The 16985-nt window shown below is 37.5% G+C and overlaps 1 protein-coding gene across 9 annotated transcripts in view; it reads right to left on the bottom strand.

The window, feature by feature from the left end:
• Window positions 1-16985, bottom strand: part of INPP4B (inositol polyphosphate-4-phosphatase type II B) — a 778175-nt gene that overhangs the window by 48518 nt on the left and 712672 nt on the right. For all 9 annotated transcript variants that reach the window (XM_086704171.1, XM_086704175.1, XM_086704169.1 and 6 more), the window contains 2 exons: window positions 4611-4723; window positions 299-453 (listed from right to left, as the gene is read on the bottom strand). In XM_086704171.1, coding sequence (XP_086560297.1) covers window positions 299-453; window positions 4611-4723 — 268 coding nt within the window. The remainder of the gene's footprint in view (window positions 1-298; window positions 454-4610; window positions 4724-16985) is intronic.

The raw sequence follows: 16985 nt of genomic DNA, 5'->3' as shown, positions 1-16985 counted from the left end.
TAATATATAAAGAAATTGTTCTTCAAGTGCGATATAAAAAGGGACTAGAGCCCTTTAAAACTTGGATCTAAATGAGCTAATACGCTATTATCAAAATCCATCCACATTGTATTTTATTGCCTAAAATCAGTAGGGGGAATACTTAACATTATTTTATCTTTCATGCCATGAGCTATGAACCATGGAAATGCGGTGAAGTTACTAAATATTTAGTCCTCTAGTAAAATATGTATTTGGAAAAAAACCTAAAACTTTAAAATGACCTTAGAAGAAAGAAAGTTGAAGACATGTGGGATACCTTCTCATACAATCCAGGGCTCGGATAAAGAAGTCCTTGTGCAGCTGGTGCTCATCTCTCAAGATTGAGCACTGTTCAAGAGTCACCGACATGGACGTCCTGTCTTTGGCACTTTTGCAACAGGTGAAACGAATACCATTTAGTTTGCGACAAATCTGTAACACAGACATATGAACAATTTATTGTTCATTTGTAGATTACTCTAAGGTGTTGGACTCCTCTAAACACTTCTTATCCAAACACACCAAATTTATGTTAATTTATGACAGTCAATTGGTTCAATCTGCCCTAGCAAATGAAAAACATTATCTTTTCATTTCAAAAGCTAGTGGAACAGATTGAATTTATTTAGTTCTTTGTATGTGGTGTGTGACATGTGGGGCTGTTGAAGCCATATGAGATGGTAAATACCCAGCAGAGGCAGCAATGCCCCCTGAGAGGGGGCCTGAACTGTAGTGGAGGACAGTAATAATCACAACTGAGGAGCAACACCTTAATTGTGAAGGGAAAATAAAACTATGTTTCCTGGATCAGATACTTGATTTGAATCCTAAATAGCTAACATCTTCTTAATTTATATTTAAGAAAACTTTGCTAGGTTTGGTTTTATGGTACAAGATTTCAAACATCCACAGGGCACCAGCGCAGCAGATAAGTGAACCACTAACCACTCATTAATGTAACTAGTAGGAAGAAGGACACCAAAATAGTCACTGTAAATCACTCATCTACTGTACCAGGTACGACGCTAATAGATTTCATATAGATTTGCACATGAATAACTGCACATGAACCCTGGAAGAAGATTTAATCATTCTTATTTTACAGATGAAGAAATTGAGGTTTAGCCAGGTTAGGTAACTTGCGCATAACTGAGTAGAACCCGGATGCTAATGTGGGTTTACATGATGCCAAGGACCAAGACTTTAATTTCTGTTCTGTTTCTTTTTGTAAATTCTTTCTTTTGTTATTCCAATGTAAGTCAAGAGAAAAATCTCTCAGCAGCAGTATTCTCTTGTCTATGGTTAGCAGGTGAACCATTCCATTCCTTTCTCTTCCCTGTCTTATGGTAGGGCTCTGATATGAGATACCAATAGTCTACATTAGTGTCAACAATACTAATCAACATGCAATTAAAATAAATCTAATGTGATACGATGCAGTTTTGCTTTATTATCTGACATCAGATAACTTAAGGAAGATCAATTTAAGAATATTTTACAGCAGATATCTGCCTTAACAGTTTTCTGCTTTAAGGAAAACATATAATGATACAGCTTATCAAGGATTTTTACCATGTTTTAATTGTGAATTTGATACTTATGCTAGGATTTACAAGTCCTTATTAGAACTTTGGTACTTTCTCACCATTTCAAATATAAGCAACTAGAGAAATATGAAAGCATGATTTCACCATAAAATCTTTTTTATCTGTAAAACTGTAATCTTTTCAAATAAAAAAAATATTTCAAAATTTTAAACATAAAACAGCAAAGACTTGACTATATTCATTGCAATGAAATATAGACCCCAATGCCACTTATCTGATATGATTTTTAAAAGAATGAATATTCTTTAAAATGTGTTGCCTCTACTGGGGTGCCTGGGTGGCTCAGTCAATTAAGTGTCTGACTTTGGTTCAGGTCATGATCTCGCGGTTTGTGGGTTCGAGCCCCACGTCGGGCTCTCTGCTGACAGCTCGGAGCCTGGAGCCTGCTTCAGATTCTGTGTCTCCCTTTCTGCACCTCCCACATTCGCACTCTGTCTCTCTCCCTCTCTCTCTCAAAAATAAATAAACATTAAAACATTGAAAAAGAATTTTTTTAAAAAATGTGTGGCCTCTACTATAGTCAACTAACCTACTAAGGATAGTTGATGTTCTAAATTTAAAATCAAGAGGAGGCAGGGTAAATTAAATCAGAGTGGGCAGGTTGGGTCTTGGTTTCCTTATTTCTATAACTTCTCTGAACTATATGAACTTAATTTAAATGTTTATTTTTTGATATATAGAGAGAGTGAGTGCAGGGGAGGGGCAGAGAGAGGGGGACAGAGGATCAGAGGCCCTGGTAGCACAGAGCCTGATGTGGGGCTGGAACTCCAGAACCATGAAGACCATGACCTGAGCTGAAGTCGGACCCTTAACTGACTGAGCACCAAGGTGACCCTGAACTTAATTTAACACACTTGATAGGCATTTGGTCTCTTTAAATTCTCATTTTTTATTGTTTAAAATGTAATCAAAGTAAAACCAAATAGCTTTATATGTTTTTTCTATGAGAATGTAAAATATTAACAGAGCAATATTTAATTAATAGGTTTTAAAAGAGAAGAAAATGAAATAGAGACAGAAATAAAAGCTTTTTGGAAAATGTCAAAGGGAATTTCCACATTTCTTCATTGTAAAAGTAGTACCCAAGTCTTTGATTTAAAAAGAGGATATTGAAACTGAGGTATCAGCCTAAAGAAATGCTGTAATAATAAAGTCAGTGTTGCTACATAATGCCAAATTTGCACACTGTGGGTTCCCTGTATTTTTCAAGGCAGACAACCATCCATTCAATGATTAAGTTGTGAGTGAGCTATATTTCGTCAGTATTTAAGTTTCAAAAAAGAATCCCAGGAATGAATGAGATTCATGGGAAAACTTTTAAAAATACATTCAAATGGTATAACAACATGTACTAAGAGAAAACGTACATTTGTGTTTGCACGTGCATATCCTTCATTTATCGATTTACATAACTTCATGATATGTCTATAATGACATATGTATATGTTCCTAAGTTGTCAGAAAGCATTGGTAAATGATCAAATTACCTTCCTATTATCACATTAGTAAAATAGCAAAAATAGCACACGACCCACCTTTGTGAAATTTTTGTGAGAATTGACAACCATAGGAGTGTTTGAAGATATAAAGAGCAGCCACACTGGGAGGGGGAAGCTATTAAAAACAACCTTCCTGTAATGCAGTATGGTGCTAAATGGGGCCAGTGTAAATGAGCTGCCTGAAAGCAATGTTTCATATTGTTACCTTGGATGTTCTTCCCTGGGGCTCCAAGAGGGCATAAAGGGAAGCTAACACAGATTTCCTCTGCCTTGTTCTTGGTAAATTATTTTATATAGACTCATGGTAAATTATCCATTCCTTTTTCCCAGAAGAGAGTAAGTAATATTGGATTGTAATTGAACACTGGCAGTAGGGACAAGGCTTTGTTTTAAATGCTACTGATACAGAATGAATAGTTATGTCAGAAGATCAGTTACTGAACTCCAAATTACACAAGTAACCGTGTGCAGTAACTACAAATATGGCATTCATCATAAAGGTCTCCAAAGTGTCCCTTTTCTGATCCTCTCATTAGGAAAGGATCTTTGGGTGTGAATGCTTAACAAAATTCGTAAGTTCATGTGAGCTATTGCCTGAATGGTTGCCAGACAAGAAGTTAAAAATTATAGGCACTATTCTCTCCCTCCCTCTAGTAGAAACCTGGGGTAGGAAATAAGGCAGAACTTCTACCCTGAGGGTACCATTAAATGAGAAAGAACCATAGAAAATATAGCTCATTACCCCAAGAGCAATTCATCAGTAATAAATTCTATGCTAATATCTAAATTAACAAACCCATTTACAAGCTCATTAATTGAACAATATGTCCAGGAGCCTTACTGAGCCTTTCAGTCAGAGATCTGATAACCGCATTGTGTTGAAACCATATGTCTCGGGGCGCCTGGGTGGCGCAGTCAGTTAAGCGTCTGACTTCAGCCAGGTCACGATCTCGCAGTCCGGGAGTTCGAGCCCCGCGTCAGGCTCTGGGCTGATGGCTCGGAGCCTGGAGCCTGTTTCCGATTCTGTGTCTCCCTCTCTCTCTGCCCCTCCCCTGTTCATGCTCTGTCTCTCTCTGTCTCAAAAATAAATAAACGTTGAAAAAAAAATTAAAAAAAAAAAAAGAAACCATATGTCTCTAGAGTAGCACTTCAAAATCCTGATTGATATGGGTGATTGACGTTGCAACGTGTAATATGAAGAAAATCACAGAGACTTCACTCTCACTTCTAAGTGTCAAACATCCAGGATGTACAAGAAAAGCCAATAAGTAAAATTCTTTCTCGTTGAGTGCATCTTCTTCCATCTCTTGTTCTAGTATATTAATAGAACTACCAACAGCCTTGAAAATGCCTAATCCCCTTGATGATGGAGGATGACATCCGGTAACCCAAAGTGCAGAGGTTGAACCCTACATAGCAGATACTCGATGATGCTTACTGGTCAGCACAGTGACAGAATAAGATCTGGCTGGAGAGTGCTTACCGTTGCAGCCAGCCACATGATTTCTACATTCTTTCTTTTTTTGGCTTGGATATTTTGATGGAGATTTTCTAGTAATCCTTTTAAATCATTTTGTTCTTGAAAATGTGAAATATCTGGGGAAAAAAAAAAGGAGAAAATAAGGGCGATAGTATTAAGCTGCCCATGGAGATGTGCTCAGTGTAAGAGCAAATAGAACTTCCATGACAACAAATAACATTCGGAGCAGAGAGCATCTGAGAATAATCATATTTATTAATCCCTCCAGCTTTATTCTTTTCTTAAAATATGCCTCAGTTTCCTCCATTGCCTCTTCTGTGCTACTGTGGTAATGTCAATTTTCATATACTATAATTTTACTAATAAGGGAAACATTTTTGATGATGGTTGCTGCCTCACTTCAACTAAAGCATGATTTGGATGAGACATGAGGTAGAATTTTATACTTTATTATCTTATAGTCACTTTTCGCTACTAAGTAGTCTGAAACAAGAGGGTATGTTACACTGAACACCTCAGGGGTGGGAGAAATCTGAAAGTTCCAAAAAAAAAAAAAAAAAAAAAAACCCATGAAGTCAGTTTCCATAGCAAGATTCCTTAACCTCAGCACTATTAACATTTTGGACTGGATAGTATTTCATTGTGGGGAATGGGTTTATGTTCTGCCATGTAGGATGTTAGGCAGCATCCCTGACCTCTACCATTTAGAAACCAATAGTACCCTTCCTGTGGCAATTAAAAATGTCTCCAAATGTTTCTTGAGGGCAAAATCTATCCTGGTTGGGAGCAACTGCTATTAAGGAGCACAGGTAGGTCATGGAAAGAGGAACAACATGAGAGGTGATAGTTAATTATATGAGATAATTAGGTAGGGAACAGGAAATGACTGCTCACATCTCTACATGCTAATAACTAGAGTGTAGGTAATAAATGGCACACATATTAAAACCTAAGGCAATGTACATCATGACACAAATGTCCCTGAGACTTGGTGAGATGGGGTTCGAGATCAGAATACAGAGACGGAAACAAAAAGGCTTTCTAGGAGAGTTGTTGGATTAATGCTGTACAGTATGAAAATGTGTTCTATTATTGAATCCACAAACTGAGGGATGAAGAATTCCTGAGAATTTTAATACAGGCTAAAAACAGAACAAACTCCATAAGCACAAAATGCACTGTGCCTAGGCTCTCCAGTAACAGTGAAGAAAAAATTAAAATATTCCTGAATCAGATCTCCCTCTCTCCCTCTCTCTTATATACACATACACACATACATGCACACGTGTGTGCACAAACACACATATACACACACGTACACATACATACACACACGTATACACATGAACACACACGACACAAATAAGCTGTAATCATAATGAGACTTCGTGCTTTCCAAAACTGTACCAGATGTTTCATTTTATCAAAATAATACATCTGAGTAGTTCTTGACTTCAGCTCCAGAGAGTAGAGCAAGTATCCTGATGAACTATACTAGCGATCTGTATCTACCAAGGAGTGAAAGTGGTTTATAAAATAAAAATATCCATTAAAAACAATTATATATTATCTCGAATTTCATGACCACAGAAGAGGGTAAGGTCAGGTACAATCGCGATGCATACCCTATGTTAGGGAGGTGAGATTTAAAATATTCATATAAAATATATGCATGATTCCACTGTATTAGTTTCTAAATGGAAAAACTATCAGAAGTCAAACCCTTACTATGTAACTATACATGGTTCTCTTAAGAAAGACAAGGTCTGACTAAAAGTATCGCATTACTAGGTAGGAGACTCTCTGATATACAGAAATTTTAACAGGATGCAGGCCAAGGATAAAGGGAAGGAGAATAATGCAGAATCCTTAAAGAGAGTTACAAAAACAGCTCAAGACTACAGCTGACCAAAGAACAAAAGGACAATAATGCTGCTTTTTAATTGATATTGATAGCATACAAGGAACAAGAAGTCAGGTCTGCCATTGATGCCCTTAATGAATTAAAATTATAAGTAGCCATTTAAAAACATGTAAAGATATATCATTAACAGATAAAGTGTCCTTGACATTGTTGAAAGGAAAAATTGGTCAGATCAACGCATGAATTTATTCATATAACACTGTATGTGTATGCACGTGTGTGTGTGCTTATGTCTCTCTATACATGCATGAAGGCAGAGCGAGACATCGGTTTTGATGTTAACAGTGGTCTTTGTTAGGTTGTAGGATTTAGGGTGATTTTTCAACTGCCTTCCCATGTCATTTGAGACATTTAAAATGAACACGTACTGTTTCTAAAGAATAAAGTTATTTTAAGAGAAAGGGAGAACACAATATAGGCATAAGAAAAGGAAAGAACCCAAATTCTTAAGATACAAAGAGTTGACCTCAAAATCTTCACAGTTTAGTAGGGTGAGATGGATTTTAAACCATTATTAACCGCAGTGAAATGTGCTGTGGGCTATGACATTAAGTCAGTAAAAATAATAATAGAAAAAAAAATAATAGAGACCCAAGGGAAGGAGTGCCTAATTCCATAAAGAATACTTGGGTACGGAAGAATTTTTAGCAAAAGTAAGGCCTTGTGGTTACAGAAAGCATTTGAGTGTGGATAAATGATACAGCACTGTCAAAGCAGGGAATTTGTAGTTCACCAGGACCTTGCAGGGCATGGTCCCAGAGGCAAAAATTATGAAGGGTCTTTTCTGTTATGCTAGGAAATTTGGGCTTCATCTTAAAAAACAGGAGCAATTAGGGTATTCTAAATAGGGACATAACCATATCTGACAGGTCCCTAAGATATTTTCTGAAGTCACCTGATATAAATGGCTTTCGAACATTTTTGAAAGGAATACAGAGTAAGAATTTTACCTTATATGATGCCGCACAGCATGATGCTCACACACACACACACACACACACCCTTCTGTAACAAAAAAATTATGACATAATATTTACCCTTAGTGCAAACACTGTTCCCTGAATATGTTCTCTTCTATTCCATGTGATTATTATTATTACTCTTATTGTCCCAACCCTTGAAACTGATAAAACAACCTGGAGTCAACATAAACAAATTGCAAATTACTGACTTAGGGCAACCCCATATCCAAGATGGTAAGTGACTTTCACAAGGTTCCTCGTCAGAGGAAGTAAAAAAATCCTAGTCTCCAAATTCCAACGCCGACAATTTCCCCCATATCTGTGCTAATGTCTTCACAATTAGCTGGTGGTCCTAAAAGTCAGTTCCAGTATCAACACAATGAACCAGCTTCTTCAGAATTCTGAGAATCCAGAGTAAATATAGTGATTTTTCAAAATAATTCCGTTTCACTGTTGACATGAAGATTTTTTAATCAGTTATATAAAATAGACTATAAGGATCCTAAATATAAGTCAAATAAATGGCCATCCTTAGCCTATTTCTACCCCATAAAGAGAGCACTTTAAGACAGACATGATGTCCCATGGAAATCTCAACCCTTCTCCCCAGGGCATGCTTTTCAGAAGGAAATCATTCTGATGTTCTTAAAATTTTCAGGCCACTCTTTCTATGTCTATAATGATAAAGCTGGCTTTAGTCAGAGCACATCTCTACCAATTCAATACTTGGTTTGCTGCCAGTTTTTTCTCAACCTGACCAAAATCCTGCAGGTCACAGAAATTCAGGTCTGGTTCTGGAAAGAAGTATCATTAGTAATGACTAGACTGTGGATTAATAAGTGAGATTTTAAGATAAAATGAGAAATCTTGATAAATCAACTTAAAATCCTGGTATACATGGAATGTGGATTAGTTTAAACTTAGAATAAATCTCTTCAAATGTAAATATCGCAAGTCTTGCTTTTTGCTACTCACTCCTGCATTACTCTAGCACATAATTTAAACAGGATAATTAAATCTCCATACTTATCTCCGTAAGAGTATTCTTTTTTCAAATAGGGTTCAAGAAAAAAAATCAGGTGAAAGGTACAAGAACGTTCGCTGCATTATTGCTTATAATATTCAACAACAGAAAAAAAAACACCTAAGTATTTATAAAGAGAATGGATAAATTGTTATGTATTCATGAAATGTAACATTATACAATGGGTAAAATCAATAAACATGCTATATTATATATGTACATATCAGCATGAATATAGAGTAAAAACTATGTTGAGCAAAACAATAAAAATTATGGGACGCATCCAAAATAGTAGCAATAATATAAAGTTAAATATGTAAAACTACCAGATTTTTTATGGATAATATATATGCAGTAAAAGTGTCTATGAGAATGTAAAACGCCATATTCAGGGTACTTCTTTTCTCAGAGAAGGGAAAGTGAGGGATTAAAACTGGAAGGTGTGGAAAGGGAGCTTTCATTCTATCTGTAAGTTGTTTCTGGAAAAAAAAAAAAAAAAAAAAAGAAAATTCTGAGGCTGAGTGATGGGTTCCCTAGTGTTTGTTATCTTATGATGTATTCTTTTTTTGTTTGTTTGAAACTTTCATAATTTTTTTTTTAAAGAAAGCATGGAACCAAGCTTCCCAGAAAGTGATTTCTAATGCCAACTCCGTCCCTGATCTGACATGTGGTCTTAGGTGAGTTGCTTAACCCTCTGTCCTTATTTTCTCTACTGCAAAATGAGGACAATAACCCTGTCATGCTTCATCGACTTGAAGTGGAAAACAATTAATAAAAGTCTTGGCAGAAGCGGCTACATTGTTAGATTCTGTGTCAACCCTGAAAAACAGAGAAAGACATTAGTAGCTCTTAGGAAAGCATCCACAGTCTCAGATAGGAAGCCTACTTTCTCAGCAAAAGTCAGAATTTATCCAAAGTAGGAAATACTCTTTCAACACATAGAGGTGCACACAAAGATCAGAATCAGAAACACTCACAACCCCTGTGACTGTTCTCTTACCACTCTCTCATGGAACATAAGAGCCAAAAACAGAGTCACTTTTTATACCAATATCTTCCTTATGACATTGACCTGAATCAAAGATGGGGTGCTGACAAGCAAGCAGGAATGGGACTGTAAACTTTCACCTGATTGAGCTGTGATGTTAATGAGGCCAAGGCAATAGCTTCATCACCTCACAGTCAAATGACTTTATGTTGCCAGAGTGTTCCAAGATGAAATGGAAATTAAAGCTCAATTCCCAGCACCACACCTACTTCCCACTTCATAGCTGGCACAAAATTTAAATGGGATCAATCATACTTCCACTCTGATGTCAATTTATATAATCCCATCCACCTTGAAATCAGGATCAGTTCAGAGATGGGCATTTGAAACTAAGCCAACAAGAACTTGACTGTGACCTCAGCAATCATTTCATGGGTATGTGGGTGACCTCTCCTGCCCCAGCTGAGTGAAGCTGAGGACTCAAATGTGGAAGGAGGAGGAAAAGTCCTCTTTATCTGTTTGGTTGAGTATGAGTTGAGCATGGGGATAATTGGTCATGCCAGCCATCATTTAAGATGGACCAGATGTAGGATAAAGTCTACACTAACAGTGGTTACGTGATGAATTAGCATGGAAAGTGTCTTTTCAATACTGCTAAGCCATTGAAGCAAACTTCCCTTGAAGGGTTGCGTGCTTGACCTTTGGAATTTTCAGTTTTGTTCATAAATTTTCTTTATTGTTCAAGCCAGTTTGAGTCAGGGTTTCTGTCACTTGCAATCAAAAACATTCTAAGGTAAAATACGTGGCTATATAATATAGGCATTTTTAACATTGACCAGCCATATTGCAAACGTGTATTGTTGCTTTAGAGATGAGAAAATGACAAGTAAATTAGAATGTCTCTCGAAAGCAGCACATCTATCACCTCTACAGTGATGGTTTTAAGACAAGGCTCTACATTCTTTGACACTCCTTCTATTGAGAGATGGAGTTTATGTACTTTCCCTTGGAATGCTGGTGGGCTTGTCACTGTCTTTACTAACAGAGTATGGCACAAGTGACGCTATGTCACTTTGGAGTTAGGCCATAAATGCCAATGCAGCTCTTGTCTGATTCTCTTGGAACTTTGCTGTCTGTGTTCCCTATCTTGAGGTGCTCCCTATAGGAGCCCAGGCACTATGCTGGGAGAAGCCCAATCACATGGAGGCTCCTATTTAGGTTCTCCAGTCAACAGTTTCACCCAAGTCCAGCCCTTAGGTCATCGTGGCCCAGGTGTCAGAATGCAAGTGCAGAAGCTTGCAAGTGCAGAAGCTTGCAAGTGCAGAAGCTTGCAGAACACTCCAGTCCCCAATCAGTTAAGTGACACCCTGACACCGCCCCCCCCCTGCCCCCCACCAATCTTTCCAGCTGAGGTCCCAGATATCATGGAGTGCAGAAAAACCATCTTTACTTCCTCTGTCTGAGTACCTTCCTCTGTCTGATGCTTACAGAATCTGTGAGCATAATTAAAATGCTTCTGATTTTATATCAGTAAACTTGGAATAATTTGTCACCTGGTAATAAATAACCAGAACATCTACAAAGGGAAAAAAATTGTAAGAGTCTGTATCTTTAAGTATTGAAAATAAACATATAGGGACACTTGGGTGGCTCAGTCTGTTAAGCTTCTGACTCTTGACTTCTGCTCAGGTCATGATATCATGGTTCATGAGATAGAGCCCGTGTTGGGCTCTGCACTGATAACATGTAGCCTGCTTGGGATTCTCACTCTCCCTTTCTCTCTTTGTCCCTCCCCTGCACACTCTCTCTCTGTCTCTTAAAAATAAATAAACTGAAAAAAATGAACATATAAAGAACAATACTTTCATAGTCTACCCTGGTTAGTACTATATCCTGTGATATCAAATCTTCTCTACAATTAATTCTGAAATAATTATAGTTAAATTAACTACAGTTAATAGTTAACTATAGTTAAACTAGCAAGCAAACAAATGCAATTAGGTGAAAGCCATTGAGATGTCTTAAAATTGGAAATTATGTTCTTTTGGATGCTGTAAAATCTTGAAAATATTTTAAAAAAAGCCCCAGTGAAACTGGCTCTATTTAAATTGTATTTCCAACTTAACAATTTATGAAAAAGGCAATATAAGAAATCAAATATCAAACTCCCCACCTGAACAGAGCTGAATAATATTTTTGACCTATACACCTTCATTGTTTCCTTTTAAATGAATTTCAAGGTTGCATCACCCATAGTAAATGAAAAGACAACTTTACAAGTAACTGTGTTAAAAATTCTTCAGGATTTTCCTTGCTCACTGTCATACATTGAAGGCCATGGGACTTGGTGTGCAGGGAGGAGAGAATTATAACATATTAATTTTTTTTCCTATTTTTGTTTTTGTTAAGAAAACACTCATGATTTGATTTCTGAATCTCCAAATAGTTTCAAGTCATTACAAAGGATTGGGGGGGAGATGGTTTGCAGGTAGATGACTCTCAAAAGCCTAAATGCCTCAGATACTTGAGATAGTTTTATGCACAGACAGAAGAAAATTTGAGTATGGAAAGGAGGTTGACACAGATTCCCCAGCTGAGTCTTCTTGTGAGCCCAGTTGCAAGGCCTGCATTCTAGTGAGTGTTCACTGCCTTAGCAGTGAAGGCAGTTGATGGCTGCCTTTCCTTTTTCCCAAGGCAACTCCCAAGTCCCTGCATTTTACTTTGACAAGAATAGCAAGAAAGTTCCTGTTGAGAGCATACATTACACACAAAATGTCTGAAAACCAAAGCAAGTATAGACTTCTTAAAGCTTAGGACAGAAAGGAAAGCAGCTTCTGAGATATTTCCAGTACCCCACCTCCCTACCATGTAAGAGCCAGGCTGCCAGTGAAATATGTCAAGGCCACATGGCAGCATAGAGGGGCAGATGCATAATGAGGCCATCTCCAAAAAAAGAACAGTTCAGCACTTCCATGCTCCACTTTCTGATAACATGGAAGGAAATGACTCCCAAATTGCTAGAATGATAGCCAAAACAAAGCAGGAGAAGACAGTTGAGAAGACAGGGCTTTTTCCCAATAGCCAAGGTCTCTGCGTTACTTCTTTAGGCTCCTGGAGGCAAGTAAGAATGAGATCTTTAATATTTCATACTATATGGAATAAAATAAAGAACTCCTGAGGTATTAAAAAAGGTACAGATGAGGTAAAATAGAGGAAGAAGATTACAGAAACAAAGCTGCCTTGGGCGGCTCCAACATGAAAAGGAAAGAGGTAATAAAAACACAAGGTAGACATTTCATTCCATTCCTACAGCTCCTTTTTTGGCTTGAAGTGAGCTATAGTTTTATAACCTAGGCTTCTCATATATTTATAGTTTATTGATAGCAACAAAATATATTAAACTATGCATGTCACCAGACTTATCTTTTCTGATCCCTTGATAAAGATAATCTTATCTTTGAGTGTTGAGTTTCTCCTCCTTCTCTGACTTCAAAAATGAGTCTGAGTTTTGTTTTGCAGAACTGGAAGCATGAGGAATTTAGGATGCAAGAAAAGGTAGACCAGAAGGAAACAAAAGACTTCGCACTTGTGGCTGAGAAAAACAACACAGTAAGCAGTGAATGTTTGAGAGAGTGACATGCTCAATAGAGTGAATTAGAAACTTGGACAAAAGGACTTCAAAAGAATCATCATAAAGTTGCTAGTTGTCTGCTCTTTGATGTTTAATTAAAAGTTGGGACTAAATTTTATTTACCTTTAATTATTGGGCTCTTTATTAGATGTCATACTATGCTGAAACTGGAGTCCTAGGAGATTCATGTTAAATTAGGTGATATTTATTTCCAAAGGGGAAAGTGAATCCTAAGATTTTTAATATCCACCTTACTCCTCACTGTGGGGCCAATAAACTTATCCTAATGGTGATGATTTCAGGATCTCATTCCTATCACAGTATTTCACAAAGAGATATATGCTTTTTAGAAAAGATTATCAGACAAGCAGTGATTATAAGAAAACAATTTGTTAAGGTTACTATAGATAGGTATTTATATTTGAATAAATATACACAAGACAGAGGAAAAGAGACTACCGAATGGGGAAAAGAGGCAGGTTGCTTCAAACTATAGGAAGAGCTTTATAATCAATTTTAACTGGATCAATAAGTTGTCTTGTTAGTACAAAGGAGACATATAACTCTCGTGAGAAACTCAAAGTGCATACAGTCATGATCTTATCCGTCACTGTAACATTCATAAGTGCAGTGTGACATCTTCTTAGCACAGACACTGACACTGGAAATATTAACTCCCTTTCTCTGGTGAGATAATGGTAGAATGTACTTTGATGTATTGGCATATACATATTGATTATTCTCATTTAATCGATAACGAAATGGAGGCATTCAAAACATCAAGTGATTCACCTAAGTGAGCTTTCAATTGAATTCATATCTTTTGACTTCATGCCATTTCATGTAGACTTAGTAGGCTGGTTTACTGGGAGTCTAGCCAATCTTCAATGAGTGGTAAAATTTGGAGTGCAAGACTCAGTCTACTTACTCTACTGACAAGGAAGCCCCTGTGAGAGGGAAAGAATGTAGAAAGATGTAAAGTTGACTGATATACTAATCTTAGACTTTTCCTATACAAATTAGAGCAGAAGAGGGCTAACCAAAAAACTGATGCGTCTAAATTGCGAGGAGCCTGAAGTAACATAGAAGATGCAGAGATCAATGCTGAGATAAACAGGGGGGCGGCCATCTGTATGGGCATCTGTGAGTGTGCATGTCTACCTCTGTTATTTGCAGTACTGTTTACATTTGTTGCTTCAGTCTAGTGCACAAGTTATTCGACACCAGAAGTCTATGTCTGTGGTTTTACCTGCACATAGAAAATTAAAACTGAATACTGTTTTGTATCACTTTTCCTTTCAAAAAGCCACAGAAGTGCTTCTAGAGACATATCAGATAAAAAAAAAATCCCTTAATCTTTATTAATATCAGAGAAAATTAAAAGCCTGAAGAGGTAAGTACATGAGAGTTTCTTCTTCAATGAGCTGAAAATAAAGGTGCTGCTGGAAATATGCAAATGTTTTTTAAATCTGCAGTTTTAAATTGAAATGATCAGAAGAACTACAGCAATGGGAGAGCAGCAGTACAAAAGTGAAAAGAACACTTAACTGGGAATCAGGAAATATGGAACTTAGTCCCTGTTCACCCACTAGCTAGGTGTGTGAACTTAACAAAATCATCTTGGATCCCAAGCCCCTTATAGCATTTCTTAAAATATGTCCTGAGGGGCACACATTTGGCAAGATGCTTGTGAGTATTATATATATATTTGCTATATATCAGATTCTTTAAAACATTCATAAATGACCTCATCTATCTCATTAATTCATTCATTCAACAAATAGTTATGGAGTATGAGCTATAGGCCAGATAATGTTTTTGGTAGTTGGGATATAAAGTCAAAATATAGACAAGGATACTTGTCCCCAAGGAGCTTACATTCTGAGGAGATACAGCCAAACAAAGTAAATGATGTATTGTACACTAGATGATGGTAGGTGTTATGGAGAAGGGGACTAGGGCATGGGAGATTGCAATTCAAAAAAATTTTTTAATATATATATTTTTAATTTATTTTTGAGAGACAGAGTGGGAGTGTGCGAGGGGCAGAGAGAGAAAGTGACACAGAATCCAAAGTAGGCTCCAGGCTCTGAGCTGTCAGTGCAGAGCCCGTCATGGGGCTCGAACTTGGCCTCTTAACCTACTGAGCCACCCAGGTGCCCCGGGAGATAGCAATTTTAAAGAGGGCAGTCAATGGGGCACGTGGGTGGCTCAGTAGGTTAAGTGTCTGACTTCAGCTCAGGTCATGATCTCACAGTTTGTGAGTTCGAGCCCCATGTGGGGCTCCAGCACAGAGCCTGGAGCCTGCTTTGGATTCTGTGTCTCCTTCTCTCTCTGCTCCTCCCCCAGTTGTGCTCTGTCTCTGTCTCTTAAAAAATAAGGAAATGTAAATAAGAAATTTTTTAAAAAATAAAGAGGGCAGTCAAGGGTGTTGTATGTAAGTGATGAATTACTGAAGTCTTACTTCTGAAACCAATATTGCGCTGTATGTTAACTAATTAAAATTTAAAAGGAAATCAATAAAGACGGTAGTTAAGAAAGGCCTCACTAAGAAAGTGACATTTGGGGAAAGACTTAAAGGGACGAGTGAAGGATCCATATAAAGGGAGAGAATTTAAGGCAGAGAATTTAAGGCAAGAAAAAGTCCCAAGAAACAGCAAGAAGTCAGTGTGGGGCAGAGTAGAGCAAGGGAGGGAGAGAGGTAGGAAAGGAGAGTCAGCAGATTTGCTGCCAGATAACAAGGAACCTTCGAGACCACCGTAAAAATTTAGGTTTTTAGTTGGCTGAAAAAGTAGGGGCTATCAGAAGAGTTGGAGGAGAGACGTGATTTCATTTTCATGTTTAAAAGATCACTTTGGCTGCAGTGATAGAAACTGAGTGAGGCTGAGAGAGGAAACAAAAGACCAGACGGACCTTATTGCCATAATATGAGAGTGAGAATAATAAGGACTTGCACAGAATGGTAATAATATAGGTGGAGGGAGCTGGTGGCACACACTTGGGAAATAGAGCCAGTGAAATTTTCTGATGGACTGAAAGTGGGGTGTGAGAAAAAGAGAAGAGTCAAATGTGACTTCAATGTTTTTTTTCCCAAAGCAACAAATAAGCTAGAATTCATTAAAAACTAAGATGGAGATGATTGTAGGAAAAGTAAGTTTTTTTTTTTAAGTTTATTTATTTTGAGAGAGACAGAGACAGCATGAGCAGGGAAGGGGTAGAGAGAGGGAGAGAGAGAGTAGGAAAAGTAAGTATTTTTAAAAATTTTTAAATTATTTTTTAATGTTTTTCTTTAAATTTATTTTTGAGAAAGAGAGAGACAGAGAATGAGTGGAGGAGGGGCAGAGAGAGAGGGAGATACAGAATCCGAAGCAGGCTCCAGGCTCTGAGCTGTCAGCACAGAGCCCAACACGGGGTTTGAACTTGTGAACCACGAGATCATGACCTGAGCTGAAGTCGGACACTTAACCGAGTCACCAGGTGCCCCGGAAAAGTAAGTTTTTAAGGGCTATCAGGAACAAAGTTTGAGGTGATGAGCAGGACATATGAGTTCCAGGAAGAGAGATGTGCTGGTGATGTAGGAACAGAGGTTGATAATTAATAGATGGTATTTAAAGCAATGAGACTGTGTTCAACAAGAGCAAAGACATTTGTAGACTAAATCCTGGGACCCTCCGACATTTGGAGGTCAGAAAGTTAATGAGGAATCAGTAATGGCAGTGGAAAAGTAGCCAGAGAGTAGAGGCAATCACAGAAAAGTGTGGTGGCCTGGAAGCAAATGATTAAAGATGGAAAAAAATGACCATGTCAAATCTATTACTAGATCAGGTAGGATGAGAACAGAGAACTGAG

The sequence above is a fragment of the Puma concolor genome, chromosome B1, assembly GCF_028749965.1.
Source record: "Puma concolor isolate L17-30 chromosome B1, mPumCon1.1.hap2, whole genome shotgun sequence".
Classification (NCBI taxonomy): domain Eukaryota; kingdom Metazoa; phylum Chordata; class Mammalia; order Carnivora; family Felidae; genus Puma; species Puma concolor.
This window is presented reverse-complemented; position numbering and strand designations above follow the sequence as displayed.